General features: G+C 38.8%; 2 protein-coding genes across 6 annotated transcripts; both read right to left on the reverse strand.

The window, feature by feature from the left end:
• Positions 1 to 934: 934 nt before the first annotated feature.
• Positions 935 to 8,805, reverse strand: kifc1 (kinesin family member C1). Of its 2 annotated transcripts, none has more exons than XM_041967422.1 (17): positions 8,657 to 8,779; positions 7,740 to 7,836; positions 7,470 to 7,569; positions 7,154 to 7,207; positions 6,986 to 7,060; positions 5,867 to 6,065; positions 5,585 to 5,750; positions 5,195 to 5,362; positions 4,894 to 5,007; positions 4,363 to 4,449; positions 3,544 to 3,741; positions 3,213 to 3,377; positions 2,582 to 2,720; positions 2,343 to 2,482; positions 2,089 to 2,162; positions 1,862 to 1,937; positions 935 to 1,605 (listed from the first exon to the last, which is right to left on the reverse strand). In XM_041967422.1, the coding sequence occupies exons 2-17, from the start codon at positions 7,821 to 7,823 to the stop codon at positions 1,561 to 1,563; spliced, it is 1,884 nt and encodes a 627-aa protein (XP_041823356.1). In that variant the 5' UTR covers positions 7,824 to 7,836; positions 8,657 to 8,779; the 3' UTR covers positions 935 to 1,560. The 2 variants fall into 2 exon arrangements, with proteins under 2 accessions (XP_041823356.1, XP_041823354.1); XM_041967420.1 differs by having other exon boundaries at positions 936 to 1,605; positions 8,753 to 8,805.
• Positions 8,806 to 9,385: 580 nt separating this feature from the next.
• znf384a (zinc finger protein 384 a) lies at positions 9,386 to 20,976 on the reverse strand. Of its 4 annotated transcripts, none has more exons than XM_042012169.1 (11): positions 20,484 to 20,822; positions 19,000 to 19,067; positions 17,904 to 18,231; positions 16,845 to 16,964; positions 16,341 to 16,495; positions 16,156 to 16,232; positions 15,826 to 16,050; positions 13,652 to 13,819; positions 12,796 to 12,874; positions 12,467 to 12,625; positions 9,386 to 12,282 (listed from the first exon to the last, which is right to left on the reverse strand). In XM_042012169.1, the coding sequence occupies exons 2-11, from the start codon at positions 19,060 to 19,062 to the stop codon at positions 11,872 to 11,874; spliced, it is 1,785 nt and encodes a 594-aa protein (XP_041868103.1). In that variant the 5' UTR covers positions 19,063 to 19,067; positions 20,484 to 20,822; the 3' UTR covers positions 9,386 to 11,871. The 4 variants fall into 4 exon arrangements, with proteins under 4 accessions (XP_041868103.1, XP_041868102.1, XP_041868104.1 ...); XM_042012168.1 differs by lacking the exon at positions 20,484 to 20,822 and adding an exon at positions 20,836 to 20,976 and having other exon boundaries at positions 9,387 to 12,282; XM_042012170.1 differs by lacking the exons at positions 19,000 to 19,067; positions 20,484 to 20,822 and adding an exon at positions 20,836 to 20,976 and having other exon boundaries at positions 9,387 to 12,282.
• Between the last annotated feature and the right edge of the window lie 1,395 nt (positions 20,977 to 22,371).

Here is a 22,371-nt window from a genome sequence, read left to right on the forward strand (position 1 = left end):
GACGAGCCAGACTTTAGCCGACAGAAAATAAACCGTTAAACAGATTTATGTGTAGAAACGCTCCTCATGTTCACAGGGATGGAAACTTTACAAAATATTTAAATTATTTAGAAAATCATGTTCACATTATATATGGTGCTAAATGACTAGTTTTTAACATGTATTTACATGTAATTTTTGTTTTTAAAATAATACATTTTTTTAACGTTTTCAGATTTATTTAGAAAAACTTTATTAAATAGTGATCAATACTATTGTTCATTAAGTTGTTTCATTTATATATTTTCTTATTACATAATTTTAAGGTTTATAGAGAACAGGGACTTTATTAAGCAATTTCAAAGACCTTGGTAATTTAAATACGTGATCAACACTTGGTATTTTTTATATTTATTAATTTAATTCTCATTTAATTTTTTAAGGTTGTCAGACAAATAGATTTAATTTTTAAAACGTTTGACATTTAAATTTAAATAATACCGTGTACAGACAGCAGCTACAGAAAGCTCAGCTCACCAGTTCAGATGACACTGTAGCTGTATGAGGAAAGAAATGAGGCTATATTGACCATACTTTGATGGAACATAATGTATTTATATTTTATTTATCCCCGAGATAAATTGGAAAAAAATATGGTTATATAATAATAATAATATATATACTAGTTTAAACTTACCTGATTGTTTCTTTGGTGTAACTTTGCTTTTTGGCAATAAATTTTCTACCATTTGTACGTGGTTATCCTTTTATATGGTACTAGACATGTAAAAAAAAATGCATGTGGGGGATGAGCAGCAGAGTTGAATTTGTGGGTTAAACACATGAAGAACTTGCTAAATCCTCGTAGCCAATACCAAATGGCTTATTCTGCCCTCAGTAACGTGACAGAAATACAAATGTAAATGTAAAAACAAAGTTCTTAGCAAAAATCTTTATGATGTCAAGTTTCGGTGCAATTTGGCTCATCTTTCTGAACATTTGTAACAAACAACGGGGTGACACAAAGCATTGTTATACATCATCTACAGTATGATGAACATTTTTATTATCAGACAGCAAAGATGGGTATAATAAAAACAATGGCAGAGTAATGAAAAGAAGATAAAAAGCCCACAGCATCAGTATTAACACTACATCTGCAGTAATTTTACAAATTATACATGTAATGACATAAAATATAAACAAAAACAGAACATTACCTTTGTGTTATCAAAAGTACATAAATGTTAGATTAAATGTCTCGATTAGAAAATCCCCTTCTAAACTCCTGAAAGGCTTAAAAAATGTTCTAATCTAACAAATAAATATACACATGCACCGATCTGCCTGATTTACTTTAAAAGAGAATCATTAAAGCCTTTATTAGTATTTATTAATGAAGGCCCTGAGAGTATACAAATTGTTTTGGCTCTTGCTGATTTTAATGTACCAAACTGCACAATGTTTACGTGAAACTTTTACCTGGAATATTTCATATTGTGAAAGAAAAAGTAGAAAAAGAAATGGAGGAAAAAAAAAAAAAAAAAAAAAAAAAAAAAAAGGGTGGGGGGGGGGGGTTATCTACTTTTTGTTGGAGGTTGCTGTCCCAATCACACAGTCGTTCACCTAGAAAGAGAGAAACTCGCTTTGTTTACAGAGAACTACACACTCAGACCAACATATCAGGAATTAATCAGAGGAAGTAATAAATTAAATCATCAGTTTCTTAAAAAAATATTGAATAAGTTAAAATTAAGATAGTAACTGTGAAGGAAACTTTAAAGACAGACAGATTAAAGAAAAATGTTGAAGTCTGATTCATTTGTTAACATCATGTAATTACACGTGGTCATGTGACCCGGAGCCGGAGGACATTACTGACCTTGCTGGCAAACCTCAGAGAGTTGAGAGTTTCTCCAAAGCTGTCTGGCTCTGGAGAAATGTTCACAAACATCAATCTGGAGACAAAAACACATCAGAGATCACTCCCATCATGAACCAAACTGGTTGATACAACCAAGCTGAATGGACGAGTGATTTTATGAGCTCAGAAATCATTTAAATGAGCTGGAATAAACTATGGGATTATGGAAACAACCAAAGACTCACGTTTTACTGTTTCCCCCCAAGCAGTCCTGCAGAAGGTAGGTAAGTTTGGAGTTCCTGTATGGAACATGGCTCTCCTGGAAGACAGAGTCAGTTTATGTCACAAACTAAAGGAACAGTGTCAGGAAACTGAAGACAGATGTACAACGTCTAGTCCCAAAGTTTAGTGTCAATAAATAAACGTCCTCTAATTCTCTGCAAGCTGCAGACTGAACTGAGCATTTAGTTGTGTGTGTTTGGGGCTCCGGCTAACACACCTTGTTGGCGAGTGCAGTGATGACGATGCCCAGGTTGGACAGCGAGCTGTTGATGGCGGTCATCTCTTTGAAACGATCACCCTGAGACTGACTCTTCACCATTCGCTCACTGCCAGCCAAGTCCACCAGACAGAGGGTCGCTGCAGGGAAGAAGCAACAAGTCACAAGCATGAAGAAACGGGATTAAATAATACCAAATGTATTCATTATATTTCAATAATCAGCAGGATTAAACTCACACTTGCATCTGATATCCCTGCCAGCATTCACTCCCTCGATATGCAGCTGGAAGACTGAATGGGAGCGAGAGGAGCGGTCGTTCTGGGCTGTCTGGGCCGTGGAGCGATTCTTTTGGGCCAAAGCAATCAGACCGAGGACCTGACAGGAGGAAAACAAATAAATCTTAAAAGCCTAAAAATAAGACAAGATTAAAAACACAACGTGTAGAAAGAGTCTCAAAATGTTATTTAAAGTGTAATTTATAATTTCTAAAATGTGATGAGGTGGTGTCTTGACTTAAAGTAGAGTAAAAGACAAGTATTCCCTTTCTGCTCCCAGAGGATTTTTTCCTTTTCTTTTTTAAACAAGTCTCATATCATTTTAGAAGTTTTGTTGCACAAACAGCTAGTGAAAGCAATAAATAGATTTGAGTGTCATCTGTACAGTTAGAGGGGACCCTTTAGTCTTACATGGAAGTGGAATAAAACCCTCTTCAACCCCAAAATAAAGTAAAATAAAATAAAGCAAAAGAACATGGAAGAATATGAAAACAGAAGAGGACGCACGCTCAGTGTGTACTGACGAGATAAAAGAGAGATGCTTTTTAGATGCATTGCAATGCAGACATGGACAGACGTCCGTCTGTCGTACCTGATCCTCGGTGTAGACTTTCTCGTAGGTGAGGTTGGTGATCGTCACCTCGTTGGCGGCCGTCTTTCGGATCTCGTGTTCTGGCCTCTTGCTGGCCTTGCCGGTGTACAGGAGGTCCCGCAGGGTCTCGTTGTAAATTTCAACAAAGCTTGCAGTGAAGGTGAACTAAGAAAAACAAAAATGGTTCCAAATCAACTCTGACAATAGTTCCATTTCTGTATCTAATTTTTCAATGAATGACAACGAGGGATCACATTTCAAATGAATTTGATCTTCACATTTTATTTATGTTTTGAAACATAAATCCTAAATCCTACATCCTAAAACTAACCTCCCAGCCTTGTGATCCCAGCTTATCGCTTGCTTTGAATATTTGCTGCACAGCTCTGGGAATGACACCTCTGGCGTCATCAAACTCATTTCCCTCCATCGTGTAGGTCTTTCCGCTCCCCGTCTGACCGTAAGCAAAGCAGCAGACGTTGTATCCATCCAGCGCTGACTGCACCAGCAGCGAGATCTCTTCAAAAATCTGTAATAAAATAAAAAGATTAATGAAGTTAATCCTCTGTGAGATGGTAACAAAATGTAGATACTTTATTTATTCATAATAACTAGAGATGCACCGATTGCAAAATTCTTGGCCGATACCGATTTTCTATCTAAGAAATCATTATAATCATACAATAGACACCATATTTACTTGGCTTGAGAATGACTCAGGTACATCCCTCTTAGTCTTAGCACTAGCAGCCGTGTCTTCTTTATACTTGCTAAACAAGCATGGGTGCTTCTTTTCCAAGTGGCGTCTTAAGTTGGTTGTTCCATAAGTCTTAGGCGTTGATCCTCCACGGCTTACTTTAGACTTACAAGCATTACACATAGCCTGTTTCGGTTCGTCCTGGCACACGGTAAAATATGTCCAGATCAACGACATCTTTGTTTTGCTTTGGTTCAGTTTTGAGCTGTCCGCGTTGAGCTGCTGCGCATGCGTGTCAGCGTGACCGGCCAAAAACCGGAAATGACGACAGTGACCGGCCGGTCACCGATTGGGCCGATTGGATAGAAAACCGGCCTTTTTGATCGGCGGCCGATTGACCGGTGCATCTCTAATAATAACTTGACATTTACTTGGTAAATTTGTAATATTTACCTCCAGCTGTAAAGCCTGGGGCCCAAACACTCGATCAAAGCTGAAATTATAGTTCTTCTGAGTGTCTGTAGTTTTGCCCGTGTGAGACTGAATCAGAAAAATGGAAAAATCAGTCAGAGTTGGTAAATGTTGACAAAAGCAAAACGTTTTAGTGTCTTTTTCTTTTACATGTATTTGTGATGATAGAAACATTCGATGCTCAGAAACCAGTAGTGACACATTAAAGATATTTTGTTTTTTTTTTCCTTTTTATAATGACCCTTTCCCACTTGTACCCACTTAGCCCAACCCGACACCACCCCTCCCAATTTTTAGGTGTTGCCATCAGGATTTTCTCGGGGCAAGAAGATCCATTTTTAGCACAGACTCCGTCAGGGTTCTGAAGGTGCAGAGCCGAGCCAAAATCATGACGTGTCGAGATAGCAGGCCACCACTGGCCAGAACTTTACATCATGGAGTGAGTCATTAGAGCGACTCCCAACCCCGCCTTCTTTAAAACATGGTTTTGTAGGATGCTGACAGGATTCTCACCTCCTCTGTTTTGGCCAAAACGATAGCCTTGTCATCACAGGGTGTAAGCTGGATGTGTTTGCTGAGACCTCCATCCACTAGTGGGCGCACTCTGCAAAACACCCTGATATTACCCTGCATGAGAAAATTGAGACTGAGGTTTTATTACTTATGGAAACTCAGGAAGAAATTCACAAAGTAAAATAATAACTACAAAGAAAGCACAGAAGAAAGATTCTACAGTTTTCAGATGACAGAAAACAACCAGGGGAACAGTAACTTATCAGCTTATGTTCAGCTTCTGCACCAGCCTGTAACTTACCTTGAGCTCCTGGATGGTATTGTGCAGACGTCTACGCTCCATCTCCCCCATATGAAGCTCATCCCTCTGCTGGGCCACAGTGTCTTTGAGGGAACGCACCTCCTCCTCTGTATCTCTGAGTGTGGTCTGCAGGCGGGCCATTGCTGACTCCTGCACTGACATCTTCATCTACACCAAAAACACGTTCAGTAAAAATCTTACTGTTAACTACGTTCCCAACCAGTCCTGATTGGATTTGAGCAAACAGGTAACTTCTTGGTTGTTAAAAGGATTTAATGAAGTCCTCATCTTGTCTAAATACACGAGTTTATATTTCAGACAGATCACATCTGCTAAATACCTCATTTGTCCACTGATAGAACTTAAAAATAACCAGTACCAGCTGTTTACCTTTAGAGTCTGCAGCTCTGTCTCTTGGCTGTCTCTCAGAGTCTCCATGACCCTGTATTTCCCCTCCAAATTGGTGAACTCCTTCTGAAGAAAGCTCTTCTCACTTGATACTTTATCCAGTTCCTCACGAACTCCGGACAGTGCCTGTAGCTCTGTCTCATACTCACTACAAAAATCAATGAAAAGGACAAGGATTTGGCTAAAGGAAAATGAGTGAAAGAACAACAAAATGACATACTGTACTTCATTTAAACCATTTTCAGAATGGGATGGCTCTCACACCTGATCTGGCTCCTCTGTCTCAAAACTTCTCTCTCCAGTTGAGTCACTTTGGTTTGACTCTGAGCCATCGAGCCTTTCAGCCCCTCATTCTCCTCATTAACAGATCTGACTTTCGTTTGGTAGTTGCGGATCTTACACTCCATGTCGCTGACCTTACCCTTCAGGTCCCATGCTTGCCGTCTGGGGGCCCCAGTCCCACCTGTAGACAAGAACACCACCAAAATCTTTTCCACTTGTCTACTTGTATTTTTACCCCACAGAAAAAAAACCAAACAAACTTTACTTCAGTGAAAGTACACACGAAGAAAATAAAATCCATCATTTCAATTTCATGGTCCTAGTATTGTCATGCACTTAGTCATGCAATGACTAAGTGATTAATTGTGTGATATATTAAATGGGTCATCCTGCAGTCATCCTCTAAATGTTTGGCTTGAAAACGGTCAGATTCGTCATTAATGAAGATAAAGTGGTTTGTGGTGGATTCGGTTCACAGCAGTAACAAAATAAGCTTCTCTGGCTGAGATAATGTCAAATTTGGATCTTTAATATGGCATGAATAACAACTTGGTTTCTGGACACTAAAATCTAAATGCAAGGCTTGAAAACTATGAGAAACATCACAGAGACTGACTCTTGTGAGTGCTTTAGGATGAGGGAGGGGCTGCGACAGCACCGGATGTTCACTGAGAAAGAGTAAACAACACGTGTGTTCACATCAGTCTCCAAAAACATTAAAAAAGTCTCCAAATTTGTTGATAGTAGCCTTTTTTTTAAGAGTCACTAGAGGGGTCTGAAGACGTCTTAGGGGGAGGGGCTGCCTGCAGTGCCTTTTGAAAATAAGTAGAGGCGGCTTGTCCTCGAGAACGCTTCCTATTTTCTTGTGATTTTGAGCCCTAATTTTATTTACTTGGTGATTGTTTTAATCATTCATCCATTTTTGGCTGAATAGTTAATGATTCAAACTCAAACTGCAGATCTATTCCTGCTTCAATCAGACAAACCATGCTGCATCGTGGCCAGAAAGGCTAAATATTGTAGTTCTCATCAGGTTTAAAAATACAGTACTGTATATTATAAGATTTACAAAAGAACAACCTAACAGAATAGGCCTCTTACCTGTTTTTGTACTAGCAGGTTGTTTGACATTGCTTCCCTTTGGAACAGTAGAAGCTGCAGCCTGTTTCTGGACACCTAATGGAAATACAATCATCAGCCAGATTCATACAACAGCAACATCTATTACCTCGACAATACACTGTCCTAACTGACAGAGTGCTGTCATACCTCGGGATGGACCAAAAGCCACAGTGGCAGCTCCTGCACCTCTGACTGGCTTAGCTGTATGACAGGAAACATATCAGAATAAATAAAATAAAAAAAAATAATAATAATAAAAAATAAATAAAATGAAAAAATTTACAGTGAAAACCTGGTCAAGCACAAAAAATAATGAATTCATACAGTCTTGTCTAAAATTCTAAATGTTGGTATTTTCTGGCACATTTCAAGTATAATAAACAATAAGGAATGTTAGATACGTCTGCACAAATAGTTCTCTGACCTTTGGTTAAAACCACTGAGAAATAATCAAGTAACTCACAAATTGGCGGTCTGGCTGCAGCGGCAGGAGGTCGCCTGTCACCGATAACTGTAGCCGCTGCCTGCGGTTTATGCAGATCTTGGTCCTTGCGCAGTCTCTTCTGCAAATACAGAAATACTACCAAAAATCACTTTCTTTTAATGCACATGTAAATGAATTAATTTCACAGATACTTTAGAAATTGCTTGAGGTACAGCAGCAAAAATAAACTGAAAATAATTGCTAACAAAGCAGGTCCATTTTACCAGGTTAATCATCAGTAATACAAACCTGCGCAGGTGCCAAGTCTTGGGAATTCTCCGCACTACTGCTAGTGAGAACCCTCTTGCTTGTCATGACGGGCAAGCGGGACATTTCACCCAAAAGACTGAAAAATTAATTATGGACAAAGCATAAAATTACAGAAAAAAAGCTGCAAGCAGCAACAGCTTTCCATCACACAGATCACCACACAAACTAGAATGTTTAGCTTTTGTTTAGCGTATTTGCACTCTTGAATTTATTTTCTCAAACACGTGTATGATAAAAGGGAATAACAGTTAATGTATTATTTTGTTACATTTATACTGTTTGCAAATGGGAAAAAAAGCTCAAATAAAAAATGTTCAGTTCTGTCATTACGTTTAGTAATAAAATGTTTTATTTGAGGATCATCTTTACACCGTGTTTAATTATAATCTAAAAAAAATCAATAATTAGCCTTGACAGAAAGCCTATTTTAGACTGAACTTTTATTTAATCGCTCTCTGAGCTCATATAAACATCACTGCATTTCTTCTGATGAAAATAACGTTTAATCCTTTGATATGCCAGCAACAGGCCCAAACTGTGGCTGGTTTGTGTATAAAACAGGTCTCAATGAGATACAAACACTAATTGGGAAATCACGCGAGATTTACTGTGAATATAGTGGAAGAATAGAGATCAGACTCGCTTTACAAAATCTCATAACTATTTTTTTTTACGAAATGCCCGAGATTAAAAATCAATTTCAGACTGTTTTAAGAGCATAGATAAACCACATCTCAATTCAATTTAACCAATTTATTTGCCTTACAGGAAAGTATTAAATCTACATTAATCTCAACTGGATCCTCATCAGCTATCGAGAACCATTTTACATTTACCAACGTTCACGTTGTTACTCATGTTAACTTCTGTTCAAGTAAACCACTGAATGAACTTACAATAAATTCCTTTTCACATCTCGTGCAGAATTTTATATCCACCTTCCGCAATGTGTAATACACAAACTTTTTCAGTTTGATTTTTAAAACAAATACCTTAAAATCGGGTAGCGTCTTTACTGAGTCTTCCAATCCACTGTCTCCGGCCGTTTGAATTTGAAATCGAACTGTTTTGGTGAGCGCTTCGGATGGGTTGCTGTGATTGGCTGAAACGGTGTAATGACCGCCTACTTGTTCGGTAACGCTTGTTTTGAGTAACTGAGTGTACCGCTTGGGCGGTAGATTATGCTATTTGCAGAGGAACTCTGCGCTAAAGCCAAAATAGAGACGAAGATACCGCAAGATCAAGCGCATCTTCTTTTAAGCTTGTTTTTCCGTCATTGATAAATAAAAATGTTTTTGCATTAGATTATGAAAATATAGAAACATTATAAATTAAATATAGACTACTATTAGTTGAATATAAAAAATAACTAAAACTTAGTTTCGAAAAACATATTTCTACAGTACATTTATTTCGGGTTTCTATTTATTTGGACAAACATAATCTGAAGATGCTTTAAATGGGCAGTTATGAATAAAAACTCAGACTTTTAATGGGTAATAATAAATACCATTCTTTGTAATGGATGTGTATTTTATAATAAAAACTCATTACATGCACTGTGCAGTGATGACCTGCCTGTATGCTGCCTAGTAGCAGATGGGATAGGCTCCAGCCTCAACTTTCACTACCAGAGATTAACATAAATCAGTCACAAACCAATCAATCAGGGAAGATTTATCATCATAAACAGTTTTTGAACTTTATTTTCCATAAGGGAAGAAACAGTCTGTTCAGATGAGTAAGAGGTTTAACTGTGCATACAGTATGCAAGAGTGTAGCATAGGAGAGAAGTTATTAACTGTTATCAGGAGCATTGGTACATCATTTTTTCATAAAAAGACACAATGAAATACAAGGCGGAGTATACATGAAGATTTTCAGCCTGCTGCCAAGGCTGCTTGAGATTTTGGATTGGGTGGAAATGGCTTGTGTGTCCCAGGTCACAACTTCTTTACGTGACCTAATTATTTAGTTATTCTCAGATTATTTGGAGTACGATCGGTTAACACTGATGTACATTGCTTTTCAGACTAAGGTGGTTTATTTTTTACACAGAATTCAAAACAAACCATTTAAATATTGAGTGGTAGCGTTGTTACCATGGTATTGAGAGTCTTTGGCAATCTCTCCCCTGTTACATCCTCCATATGAGCAGGGGAAAACATCATTCATGTCCTAGAGTCACAGTAATCTACAAGACATCTGACTTGTGGATGTCTGAGCAGCCCAAATGGTGTTAAACCTTTAATAAATAATATACACTTAACTTGGCTCACTTATTTTAGGTGAAATGACTCAAATCAAAATCACAGAAAACAAATGGTGGGTCTGGTTGTACTTAAAGACAAATGCTGTATGCCTCATTATAGTTATTTGCAGACTTTTCTGTACTTTACATGCAGCAGTTCAATGTGACCTGGGACACTACCAGGGATTCGGTACTTTTTAACCTAGAGTTTTTTTATGTTTTGTACACAAGACATACTTCCCTTTTACAGATGAAAAAGTGTTCTCTATCTATTTTATGTACAGCATACTGCAATACAATAATGCCTCAGATTGAATATAATGTGGATAACATTTGCAAAACAGTTATAATGAAAGTAGTAATAATATGTATGAAAGGTTCTTAAAAAAAGATTGATAACAGTACCTGTCAGTCGTGTTTATCACACAATCATTATTTCCCATCTACGCCCTTGACAATGATAAGCAGGGCTGTCTTCACTCACTGGAGGACAGTAAAATGCTTCTCTTTGACAAGTAACATAAATGGGACACGACCGCCTGTTAGGACTTTTCTCTAGGTTCCTATCGCATTCATTACCACCGCTTTGTTTTCTCTCTGCATGTTCACACGTTCCTCTGTTGGTAGAAAAATACAAACATATGATATATAAAAAAAAGACAAAACGATGACAAACATAGGTGTGAAGTATAAGCTTCATCAAGTGCTTTCTTTACGACGACTCCATGTCCTTTTTCCTTGATCGTGTATCTCCATCTTGCTCTGCTGAGGATTCCTCAGTTAGTACATTCTTGAACCACTCGGCCTCTTTTGATCAGTACTTTGGGCTCTGACAAGGAAACTCTTTGCTCCTCTGGGTGGAGATGAGTGTAAATAAGAGAGTAATGATTTATGAAATGAATCCTTAGAAACTGCAGAGTTTAGCCATATTGCCTGTGTTGCCACATCACCTTCTTTCAGCTGCCTCTCTTCGTTTTTAGTCTTCACTCAGGCTTGTCCATGGTATTTAAACACCACTGAAACACGTCTACTTTATCCATCTTTAGTTTATCATCTTAGTTGCTATTATGAATCACTACAGTCTTTCTTCTTCTCTTCTCTAACTCCCTTGTTTAAAATTGAACTAAATATTGGAAAGTGTTAAGTTTAATGTCTGGATGTCCTAAAAAAATTACACTATTCTAAGTACCATAAATGTTCAGAGTAGTGTAATTTTTATTTCACATATTTTACTTCCATCAACCAATGAACCTTCAGAGGATTGCTGGTTAAGGATAAGTGTAATAAATGTTTTAGAAAGTTAATATGTCTTGATTTGTCCACCAATCCATAGGTGAGTAAAGATAAAAAGTCCAGGTTTATCTTGAAAATGTCTCTGTAAAATAGAGAAAAATGGATCCTGATTGGGAAATAAACTACATTTAGTAGCATTTAGAAGCTTTAGGTCCATCTAATCTGAACCAGAAAATAATCTGAGAAGTACATGGCAAGAGGAATGTAAAATATCTGAATACTAACAAGTAACATAATGCTATCCTCAGCATTAAAGCCTCTGAACTGTGTGAATTCAATTAGACTTCTATTATTTGATTGTATTGCAATATCCTTCCAGTCCCTTTCAAAATGTCATTCAGGGCTTTTTAGTGAATATTAACTTTCTCTTCACTATTAAACTGAGCGGAGTGTCACTAAACCAGATGACTTGTATTTGGCTAATAAGCATGGTAAAAACTATTAGCCATTAGCCATTTACTTGTTTTTTAGAGGACTGTAATAATGAATACAGCTAAATTACTTGTTCATATCTTTTTACACTGCAGACACAATTAGTACTCCGCAAGCAGAGCGGGAGGATGCAGCCTACGAGTTCATGTGCTCCACCTGTATGGCTGATGTAGACACAGTTAGGCAGAGGTCTTTGTGGGTCACGGGCAGGTCTGCCACAGTGACTGGTTTGTACTGGATCTCACTGGCTGCTACTGTCTTGTACTGGTGCAGGTCAAATGGACATGGAACCACAGCTTCTGTGGGTTGCTGGGTTGGCTGGTAGCTGCCTGGGGGTCCAGTATTAGGGTTCTGGTTGGTGTTGTTGGGATTAGATTGACTTTGGAGCTGGCTAGCTCTGCCACCTCCTCTTCCTCGACCACGGCCACGGCCCCTGCCACCTCCTCCGCCTGGCGTAAGGCCCTGCGCCTGCTGAGCGGCTACTGTTGCTGCCACTGTTAATGGGTCAGGGTTGTGCTTCCTCATGTGTTTCATTAGATACGTCTCCTGCAGAAAGAGAAGTAGTTTTAGAAGTAGTTTTCAGATTTAAGGTATTTCTTCTGTCCAAACATCCTTAGTAAGAAAGATTTATGTTGTGCATTTCAGATTGAAATAATTTTATTCATGAGTTATGTACTATCCTAACCTATAATATAGTAAAATATGATGACTGAAAAGTCTGAGTGTGTACCGAGGTGTAGGATCTGTTACAGAGGCCACAGGAGAACAGCTTGGCATGTTTGACAGTATGTGTGGACAGGTGCACCTCCAGGCTGGCAGCATCTGTGTAACCACGGTTACAGTTGTGGCACTTGTATGGCTTGTCTTTGTTGTGCTGCCGACGGTGAGACTGTGGAGAAAAGAGACGTGCAGAGGGAAGTACAGGACTGCAACAGAACAGGCAAAAACCACTTTTAAACTAAATAAAAAATAAATTAACATTTGTTTCTCAGGCACTAAGCCAAAAATGAGCTGGGGTGATAGGACAAAAAAAAAGAACAAAAAAGTGATTTTACTCACCTGTAGGTTAGATAATTGAGTGAAAGCTTTATCACAACCAGGGTGGTTACACTTATACGGTCGATCACCAGTGTGAATTCTGAAAAATCAGTTAAATTAGCTCATTAGACTCTAGTAATCACACTGAATTTTTTACAGAAAAAACAAAACAAAATGTGCATAACTGCATGTAGCCTGTTCTATGTACACAACTCTATGTATAAGTTTAGTCTAAAGCAACACATTGTACATACAGCGGAGATAAGGCATTATGATCACACGTTTTTAGCTCAAATCTTTCTTTTTCTAATATTTAGGGCCCATCCCATTTCTACTTTCACTTCCAAAAGAGATTATTTATTTTGGTACACAGATCAATGATGTATTGTGTAATCTGAGTGGGTTTGGAGTATTTTTTACATCCATCTTTAGACCACTGTGTGATAAAGCTACCCACTGAATGCAACATCCATACTATAATGCTGTTATTTATAATATATACAGTATCTCACAGTAGTGAGTACACCCCTCACATTTTTAAAAATATTTTAATATCTCTTTTCATGGAACAACACTATAGAAACTAAGCTTTGATATTCTGTATGTTAAGTTTAAGTGAAGCTCAATGAAAGTAAAAATCTAGTCTGTGAAAGACATTTTTGTTTGGATACTCTGACTTTTCATTTTTATTAAAAGATTTTTAAAAAGCAAACAAAAAAAGAAACAACGAAAGAACCCTATAAGCTTTCTACATTTGATTGATACCATAAACAGACAAGAAAAGCTATGAACTAATTTTCCACACACCTGCTCCCAGACATGCACACACAACACACCTGATCATTCAAAACCCAGCCCAGCCCCGCCCGACCAGTACCGTGTGTGCTGCTGTAGGTGACTGAGCTGCCTGAATGTTTTCTGGCAGTAGGAGCAGGTGTAGGGCTTGGCCCCGGTGTGGATGCGGATGTGCTGGGACAGGTAGCTGGAGTTGGCAAACGACTTGGAGCAGTGGGGACACTTGTGGGGCTTGGCCTCAGTGTGGTTTCTAACACGGGAAGCCGGGATTGAAGGGTTGAGGGGGTGGAGAGAGAGAGAGAAACAGAGAGAGAAACAGCGAGAGATTTTTAAGCTACAGCATGACCAAACTTCACGATGAACCGAAGACCAAATCATGCGCAAACGCTGAAAGGATCTGCGATCGGCTACGGTGATCACAGACGATTAGGTTCGACAGTGTGCTCTTTGTGCTGCGTCTGAGTTGTGAAAACACAGAACAAACATACAGCAAGCACAGTCACGCTTTACTCTCTCTCTCTCTCGCTCTCTCTCTCGCTCTCTCCACTTGGTGTGTCCAGCAGTGGGTGAAGTGTGAGTGTTTCTGAGTTTCTGATTCGGCTGCATTCAGACTGAAATGTAACTGAAAGGCGAGTGGCAAGCCAGTGGAGCACATCTTCCTGTTTGAAATGTAAGGTTTGAAACCCTCATACAAAGTCCAGAGCATGGCAATGAGCGAAATGAAAAAATGAAGAAGGTGCATAACAAGGTCAAACTTAAAACAAAAACATATCTCAGAATCATGACCGCATGAATGGGAGAGTGTTTTCATCACTTGCATCATCAGGCATCATTAGTGCAACTACTGTCAGAGTCGGATTAGTCGATTTATAGCATCTGAGCATTGACGTGTGAAGCATGCAAAGTGCAGTGGAAATTACAGAAATGGCAATGAAAATATATTCATCTAGTCTGTTAAGTTACTACAAAAAGTGCATATGTAACACAATCTTATGGCAAAATTAGCTTGTTAGCTTTTTTAAAGAAGGTACACCCATTACTTCCTTCTCATTGACAGTTGTAGTGTAATTAGACTGCTTGTGCTGAGGGCCACAGCACACAGAGAACAGCTACACCCTGTTACTACTAAAATTAGTTTCTGAGATAATTAAGTTTTTTATTTTACTCGGACCAAGATGGGACTAAGATACAGCTGCAAAATATCTTGGGGACACATAAAATCTATAAATCTTGTCTTTTATTTTTACCATGAGTTGTTGATTTTTGTTCCAGAGCCTCCATATAAAATGTTATAGTCTGAAATGAGTTATAATAAATGAAAAAGCGAGCTTTGCACAACATAACATTTTATTATCTAGCGGATAATAAAATGTGCACTCAGTGTTATTTTCATCAATGCCGATCAGAACTGGAACAAATAAATGCCCATGACGACTACATAAAGATTTAAGACTGGACCAAATGCTGATCAAACCAGCTCCCACTGCACACCAGCCAGATGAAAATGGGCTTCTTCAGCAGCGGCACAATGACATAAGGCTACTTCACACTGCAGGTCCTAATACTCAAATCCGATTATTTTAAGAAATCCGATTTTGGTGGTCGTTCACATTATCATTTCAATGCAACCTTCATCCCACTGAAGTGTAAAGTGTGGCCCTGATGACGCATGTGCAGAGGATAACATGACGTCATGTAGTATTTTCAGATGTCATCGATGCTTCATGTCTGTTTATCAGTTTGGAGGTGGTCCTAGGATCACATTTGAAAGTGGCCTGGGTTGGATTTAAAAACATTGCATTTGCGCCTTTCAGACTGTCATTAAAAAATCCGATATGAGTCACATATGAGCAAATAAATCGACCTGAGCTGCAGTGTGAAAGGAGCCTAAAACACCTACTTTTTAGCCGACAACATCTTCTTTTTTACAAACATTCAGTTTGTAAATAAATCACCAGCCTGATGTAACCAAAATCAACTTTACAATTTCTGTCTTTCAGGAAACAAACCTTCATAGATAGATAATTCTAATAAGATTAAAAATGTTTGGGGTACCTTCTAAAGTGATGTTTCAACTGTGTAAAAAGAGCTTTCCCATTCCTCCCTTTACCCATCACTACACAGAAGCTCATGCACATGCTTTGCAAAAGAGATTACAAGCACAAGCAAGTGCACACACAGACGCACGCACACACACACACACACACACACCCGCACACACACACACAGGACCACACAAACCAGTCAGCTCAGTACCGTGTGTGCTGCTGTAGGTGACTGAGCTGCCTGAATGTTTTCTGGCAGTAGGTGCAGGTGTAGGGCTTGGCCCCGCTGTGGATGCGGATGTGCTGGGACAGGTAGCTGGAGTTGGCAAACGACTTGGAGCAGTGGGGACACTTGTGAGGTTTAGCCTCAGTGTGGGACTTGGCGTGGATCTGCATGTCTGACTTGCTGAAGAACGTCACCGCACACATTCGACATCTTGGCAGGTGAGTAATGAAAAAGATGAGAAATGCTTTATGGTAAATACAGTAAATAGTAGCAGACGTAGATCCTTTATTAGCGGCTAACACATCTTCCCACTACCTGTAGGATTTGGGACCATCTTTGCTTGTATGATCATCTTCATCATTTGACAGATCATATGGGTCAGTCGTGTGGTGCTGTAAGACAATAACAAATTACTAAGGCAAACAAACATGATAACTGATGTGCATGTGACACTTAAAGAAGTCTAAAAACATCACAATCAAACAGAAAAAGGCCCTCACCTGTCCACCAGCCGCAAGGTGTGCCAATATTAATGCATCACTTCCTGGAGGGAGGACTCCACTCACTCTGCCCATCATCTGTTTGCTCTTTCTGCCTCGCTTTGATGGCGTTGGCATGACTACTGCTGGAGGAATGGTAACATCCTCCTTCTTATCTGTTGGAAAAATCAGTTTAAAAAGGAATGAAAAAGCCTCTCTCTCTCCCTCTGTCTCTCTCTCTGAATATATATATATACACACATTAATATATATATATAATTGTACGTGTGTTTGCATCTGCTTGAAACACACAAAATGTAATAAAAATTCATTTCAGGTAAAAATGTCTTGTGAAAATTAATCTGATTTATGTTCTATTCGGATTCAATAGAAGAAATGTTTAACTGCAAGGGAATCTAAATAAATGATCATAAAAAACAAATTATTAGTACTACTTAAAAAAATTCTGACTTAAGTCATGTATTAAAAAAACAGAAGTCATAGTGAACTACATCTGTGTCTTACCTGTATTTGAGGGGTGCAGCGCAGACACTATCATGGTGGTTGCAGTATGGGGTCCAGCTACAAATGACTGTGTGGAGCTGGGGACCAGCGTGCCTTGAGGGGTGGTGATCACTAAGCCCGCTGAGAAGAAAAGGTAGAAACTGTGATTTGACAGTCCAGATGTTAGCATATGAGGCTTTTATTACATCTTACAGCCCATATCTGCTCAATGCAGAAGACGGACATGCAGACGGAAGGACGGTTTTGCCCGTCTTCTGCATCGGTTACACGCGTAATTTGGTCTGTTTTCAGGGAGCTTAGCTATCCGTCACTTGACGCAGAAGATGGAGCAATACCACTGGGAATTGCAGGGGGCAGTGCTGAGCTGAATAACTGGTATCCGACCAGCAAAAGAAATAAACCAGAAAAGAAGAGAATCCAATAGGGAACAAAAATGCAAAAGAAGAATGAAGACGAGCACATCAACAACTGGAGAAATTGTTCGAGCTTTTGAATAAAGAATATACAAGTGTTTAGGGCGTGTTAGGTGGTTGGAAACAAATTTATAGTGATGCATAACCACCGCTAAATGTTGTCTGAAACTGACATCGGCTCACGGAAGTGAACTCTGAACTTAGCACTGCCCACTAGTGGAAGAATTGACTTAACAACCCTGGCAACACAAAAGACGTAAGGCAGTATGAGGGTGACGACGTATGATAACGTGTGAAATGGACGTCACTATTTACGCACGCAAGCGAGCATAAATGGGTCTTAAGAATACGTAACAAGTGGCATAGTTACCGAGGACCATTTCATTATGAAGACTGTCAGCACTTAAAGCCACAGCACAGTACATTTCAGAATCTGAACCTTTAAAGTACTAACACTAACACAGAATACTGAGAGATACTTAAAAACTGATGAGATCCTGATAAGTGGCACCTGCTGATGAATATTTATGGTGTTCTTCTCTCTAAAGCTCTAACCTTAAAGTGATACCACCAAATATTATAAGAGAAGAAAAATGCAACTTCCACGGAGAATGTCACAAAAAAAAAGACGTTGCTTGTCACTCACCTGCAGTCATGATGCCCGTGGAGGGAACAGGCACAACTGTGACGTTCTGGGAGGTGTGCGACTGATGCAGGTGTCCCCCGACCACACTCAAAGGTGCATTACTGCTGTGTCCACCACCACCTCCTCCTGCGGTGCCCCCACCTCCTTCCTGTTTGGGAACCACTCGCACGCCACCCCCTGCATCCACTGAGCTTGGGATTGCAAGCACAGCTGTAGGGTAGTGGGGGGAGGAAGTGGAAGATGCAGAAGAGTGAGGGAAGGGGGGCGCGTTGGCCTTCTCTGGACCCAGCTGCTCCTTAGCCTTGTTGAGGAACATGGCGTTCTCGATCTAGAGAGTGGTGAGCAGAGGGATGAAAGAAGGAAGGTGAAGGAATAAAGGGGAGAGGGAATGTAGGATGGTGGAGGTAAAATTATTCATGAGGGTGGTCGAGTGAGTAGTGATGTAGGATGAGAGGAAGTAAGAGAATTGAAGGAAGGTGAAGGATGAAAAGCACAAAGGAGAAAGCTTAGAAAAAATGAGGAAGGCATGGGAAAGGAAGCAAGATGAAAAAACACAACAGAGGAGGTGAGGAAAACTCAGGGATGAGTCAAGTTCACATTAGCAGAAAACACAGAAGGAGATGGAAAAGATTAAAAGCATGTGTCATGCAGGGACAATCAAAAACCAAAAACATATAAGAGAAACAAAGAAGTTGCAGTTTACGTTGATGTGAGGATAAAATGGTGGAAATAATAACAAGGTGCCAAAGCATGAGGAGAGTGAAGGTTATGGATGATGGGTTAGATTAAGGAGAGACCAAAGAGAAGAAAGCAATGGGAGAGAAGAAAATACGAAGGCATGGTGAGATGCAAAAAGTAAATAAAAAAAGAACATTGAAGAAATGAAAAGATGAGAGAGGAGAGGGACAGGAGTGATCAAGTGATCAAGTGAACGCACCAAGAAACCACACTGGAGAAAAAAACACTTCACTGTGAGCTTAACTTCAGCAACTTATTTTGGTTGTGTTAAAACATGCTAAGGTTCACAGTGATAATCGCTTCAGTTCACTATACCATGTGTATTTCAAGACAATTCCAACAATAAGGTTGTCTCTACCTGTCCTTGTACAGTGGGGACGGGAGACCAAAAGTATGATGAGTTGAAATGGGAATCGTCCATTATTTCTGTAATTAAAAAGCAACACACTTAGAAAACACCTGTCCTCCCCTCCTCGTTGATTTTTTTTTTTTTTTTGTCACATGAAACGAGACCATGCATGGCTGAATTATAGTCATCTTAGCCTGTTTCCTCTTCCAGAAATCCCCCCATCTACAGCTTAGCATGCTGACTGTTTTCAGTTTAAGGATCAAAGTGAAACTAGAAGCCATGTACAGCTAAATTCCAGCTAAAAGTTGGCTTCAATTTTCAGGAAACTTAAATATCTGGTAACAATTTGAAAGGCTATAATGTAATGCTGTTTTTTTCTAATCAATAAATTGATTAATTTTATATAGAAGAGGGAGTGAAAGGAATCAGACAAAGATGTTCATCCCAGGGGGGATGGATATACATATTTATACAGCACAGGTAGGCAAGAGACGAGAAAACACTATAGATGAGCAGTATTTTCTCATGTTTAGTTAGACAGCCCATGCACCTCTTCATTTGTCTCTTACACAAAATGTGTTGCTATGACCAAATTCCACAATCTTAGAGAAGTTGCTTTATCAGCAACGTCTATTTTTGACATACGTTTGACAAACTAATGTATATAATATCCTGTATTTATTACAGCTGTTGTGTTGTGTTTTTTATCATCTCCCACTGAGATACAGGCAATATTTATTTTCTGAAGCATAAGTTTCAGTTTCATTGCTCTATGTTGGTCATGCGTTTGCAGCTTATTTTCCACATATTTCTCTACAGAAAATTAGTTGCATGTTATGATTATCGATGCCATGCATAACCAAACTGCTTACATATATAGGCCTATATATGTATACTGCAAGGCATGTAATTACATGTTAATTAAGCTTAATTGGCAGTTTTTATAATAAATATTTGTTAGGATGTTTACAACAGTTTGGAAAGCGCATGAAAAATTAACTCAGAAATGTCTGAGGTAGCCACATATTTCATGCAAAAAACGAAGGACATGTTTGTGTTGTTTATCACGAGTGTCTTCAGTCTTATGCAGTTGCACGAGCAATTGTTTAAAAAGGTGAAACACCTTAAAGGCAAATTAATTTCCACACGCTGTTGCAATTATGCGTCTCGGCATCAGACACAGGGGGCTGTTACGGGTGTATTACAAAGTCAAGATTTCAGTATTCTGAGAGCCATTTTTGACGGCAGGACACAAGCTTACTTCAAAACTATGGCACTGCTAGCTTCGGGCTAACGTTAGCAGTGATTGGTGGTAACTATACTAAAAATAAGAATGACAGAAACCAGGAAATATCTCACAATGTTCACGGGGCAGATGTGTTACACTGTACATAACCGGTTGCCAAAAGCTAGATGTGTTATCAGGGTTACACACAAATATGGCTAACGTTAGCTTTTCAACGCAACAAGACAAGGGGAGCTAGCTAACTTGCCTCCATTAATTTTCTCCTTTTGTTCACTGGCTTGCTCTAGCTACAAGGAGGCCTGTATATTCATATGCTTAAGCAGCTTGCCGCTTAGCAAACACAAACATCCTCGCTCCCTACGCCTCCATTCCTCACTCCCTGCTCATCTCGCTGAGAGAAAATAAAAAAAGAGAAAAAAAAGTCTCGAATAAAAAAAAAAAAAAAAAAAAAAAAAGACAGAAAAAAAAACGTCGACGCCGTTGCCTCTGTAGGAGACGCAGCTTCATGCAGACTTCCGGCGACTGGGACGACGGTGCTCTCAGACACACTGAAAATAACAGTGAATTAACAACCGAGTAATAACTCCTGTGTTAATTACCGGTGAACTGGCTCCCCGTCAACCCCCCCGGAGCTTCCTCGGGTCGGGACAGTTCGAAAACTTTGTCCAAATCCGCCCCTTAAAGCCCTCAGATATGCCTTTTTTTTCTTCGTTTTTTTTTCCTTTTTTTTCCCTCCAGGTCTCTCTTGAGTCAAATCAGACAATGTTACATGGGTGCGTTTCCGGTTATACCTTTCAAATTAAAACATAAGTAAACATGAGAATTGTATAGAATCGAATATGCATTTATTAAATTTTCTTTTTGTAATTAACTTTTTCGACTCAGTCTTTTTTAAATTGTTCAAAATACACCAAAAAACACTTTCATTGACGTTTATGTCCCTATTCTGAATACAAAATCTAGAACTTTCACTGTTAGATTGACTACTTTTTGTTAACTTGACACTTGCCAGTGTTCAAATATTTCCGGATAATTTATTGTCCCTTAAACACATAAAGAATCAGTCTCTCACTATTTTAGTAATCACACATATTTACTCGAATGATTTTCTACTTGTATTTACAACCCAAATTTAAAAAAAGTTGGGATGCTGTGTGAAATGTAAATTAAAACAGAATGCAATGATTTACAAATCTCCTTCATCCATATTTTATTCAGAATTTAACATAAATAACATATCATAACATATATCATATTGTGATGGATGCAGTATGTGAACACTGCAACAGATATTGCTCTAAAACCTCAATGTACTTTTCAGAATTGATGGAACCTTTGCAGATGTGTAAGCTTCCCATGGCATGTTATAGGCACCAATGCAACACCCATACCATTAGAGATGGACAGTTTAACTGTTCACCAATAAGATAGGATGCCCCCCCCCCCCCCAAAAAAATTTTTTTTTTAATTAATCTCACCACAGAAAAGTTTTCTACTTTGTCTCAGAACATTTAAGGAGTTTACACCCAAATGTGGCAACGTTTCTGTATTGTAAATGTGCTTTTATGAGCAGCAGTAACACAAATGAAAAACCCAGTCATGCTACTGACCAGTTGCCAATTAACCTTATTATCTGTCAAATGCTCCTCAGTTTTTTATTAGTGCCATTTATTTTTCCAGGTATTTGTTGCTCCTGTTCCAACTTTTTATAGATGTGTTGCTGGTTGTCTTTAAATTCAAAATGCACTAATATTTTCAGCAAAATGGCAAAAAAGTTTTAACATCTGATATATTGTCTATGTTCTATTGTTTATTTTGTTTATTAGATATGCGAATCATGGCGGGCTGGCTGGGATACGTGCTCCTGGGGGGGCGACGGTTGCATTTGTACATTTGTGCTGTGGGTTTTATCACCGAAACTACAGTTATGTTCATGTTTTTCTTTGTGTTGTAGTTTTTGTTGTTGTGACTTTTTTTCCTTTTGTCTACAGCTCATCTGTCTTTTTTATAGATGCTTCAATGACTGTCAGTTTTGTTTTTTAAAGACGTTGCAGGTGTTGTTTTTTGTTGTTTGTTTCCTTACAGGTGTAGTAGCTGGTTGTCCATTTTTTTCTGCTAAGATTGAATAGCTGATG

This window comes from Melanotaenia boesemani, chromosome 17 (assembly GCF_017639745.1).
Source record: "Melanotaenia boesemani isolate fMelBoe1 chromosome 17, fMelBoe1.pri, whole genome shotgun sequence".
Lineage (NCBI taxonomy): Eukaryota > Metazoa > Chordata > Actinopteri > Atheriniformes > Melanotaeniidae > Melanotaenia > Melanotaenia boesemani.

Excerpts from the sequence above, each read along its gene's own strand:
- kifc1 (XM_041967422.1), bottom strand. The coding sequence starts at position 7,823 with ATGTCCCGCTTGCCCGTCATGACAAGCAAGAGGGTTCTCACTAGCAGT. Across the intron at positions 5,008-5,194 it reads ATACCATCCAGGAGCTCAAG|GGTAATATCAGGGTGTTTTG; the intron begins GTAAGTTACAGG and ends TTTCTCATGCAG. Across the intron at positions 1,606-1,861 it reads CTCTGAGGTTTGCCAGCAAG|GTGAACGACTGTGTGATTGG; the intron begins GTCAGTAATGTC and ends CTCTCTTTCTAG.
- znf384a (XM_042012169.1), bottom strand. The coding sequence starts at position 19,062 with ATGGACGATTCCCATTTCAACTCATCATACTTTTGGTCTCCCGTCCCC. Across the intron at positions 16,965-17,903 it reads CACGGGCATCATGACTGCAG|CGGGCTTAGTGATCACCACC; the intron begins GTGAGTGACAAG and ends TTTTCTTCTCAG. Across the intron at positions 16,233-16,340 it reads ACCTTGCGGCTGGTGGACAG|CACCACACGACTGACCCATA; the intron begins GTGAGGGCCTTT and ends ATTGTCTTACAG.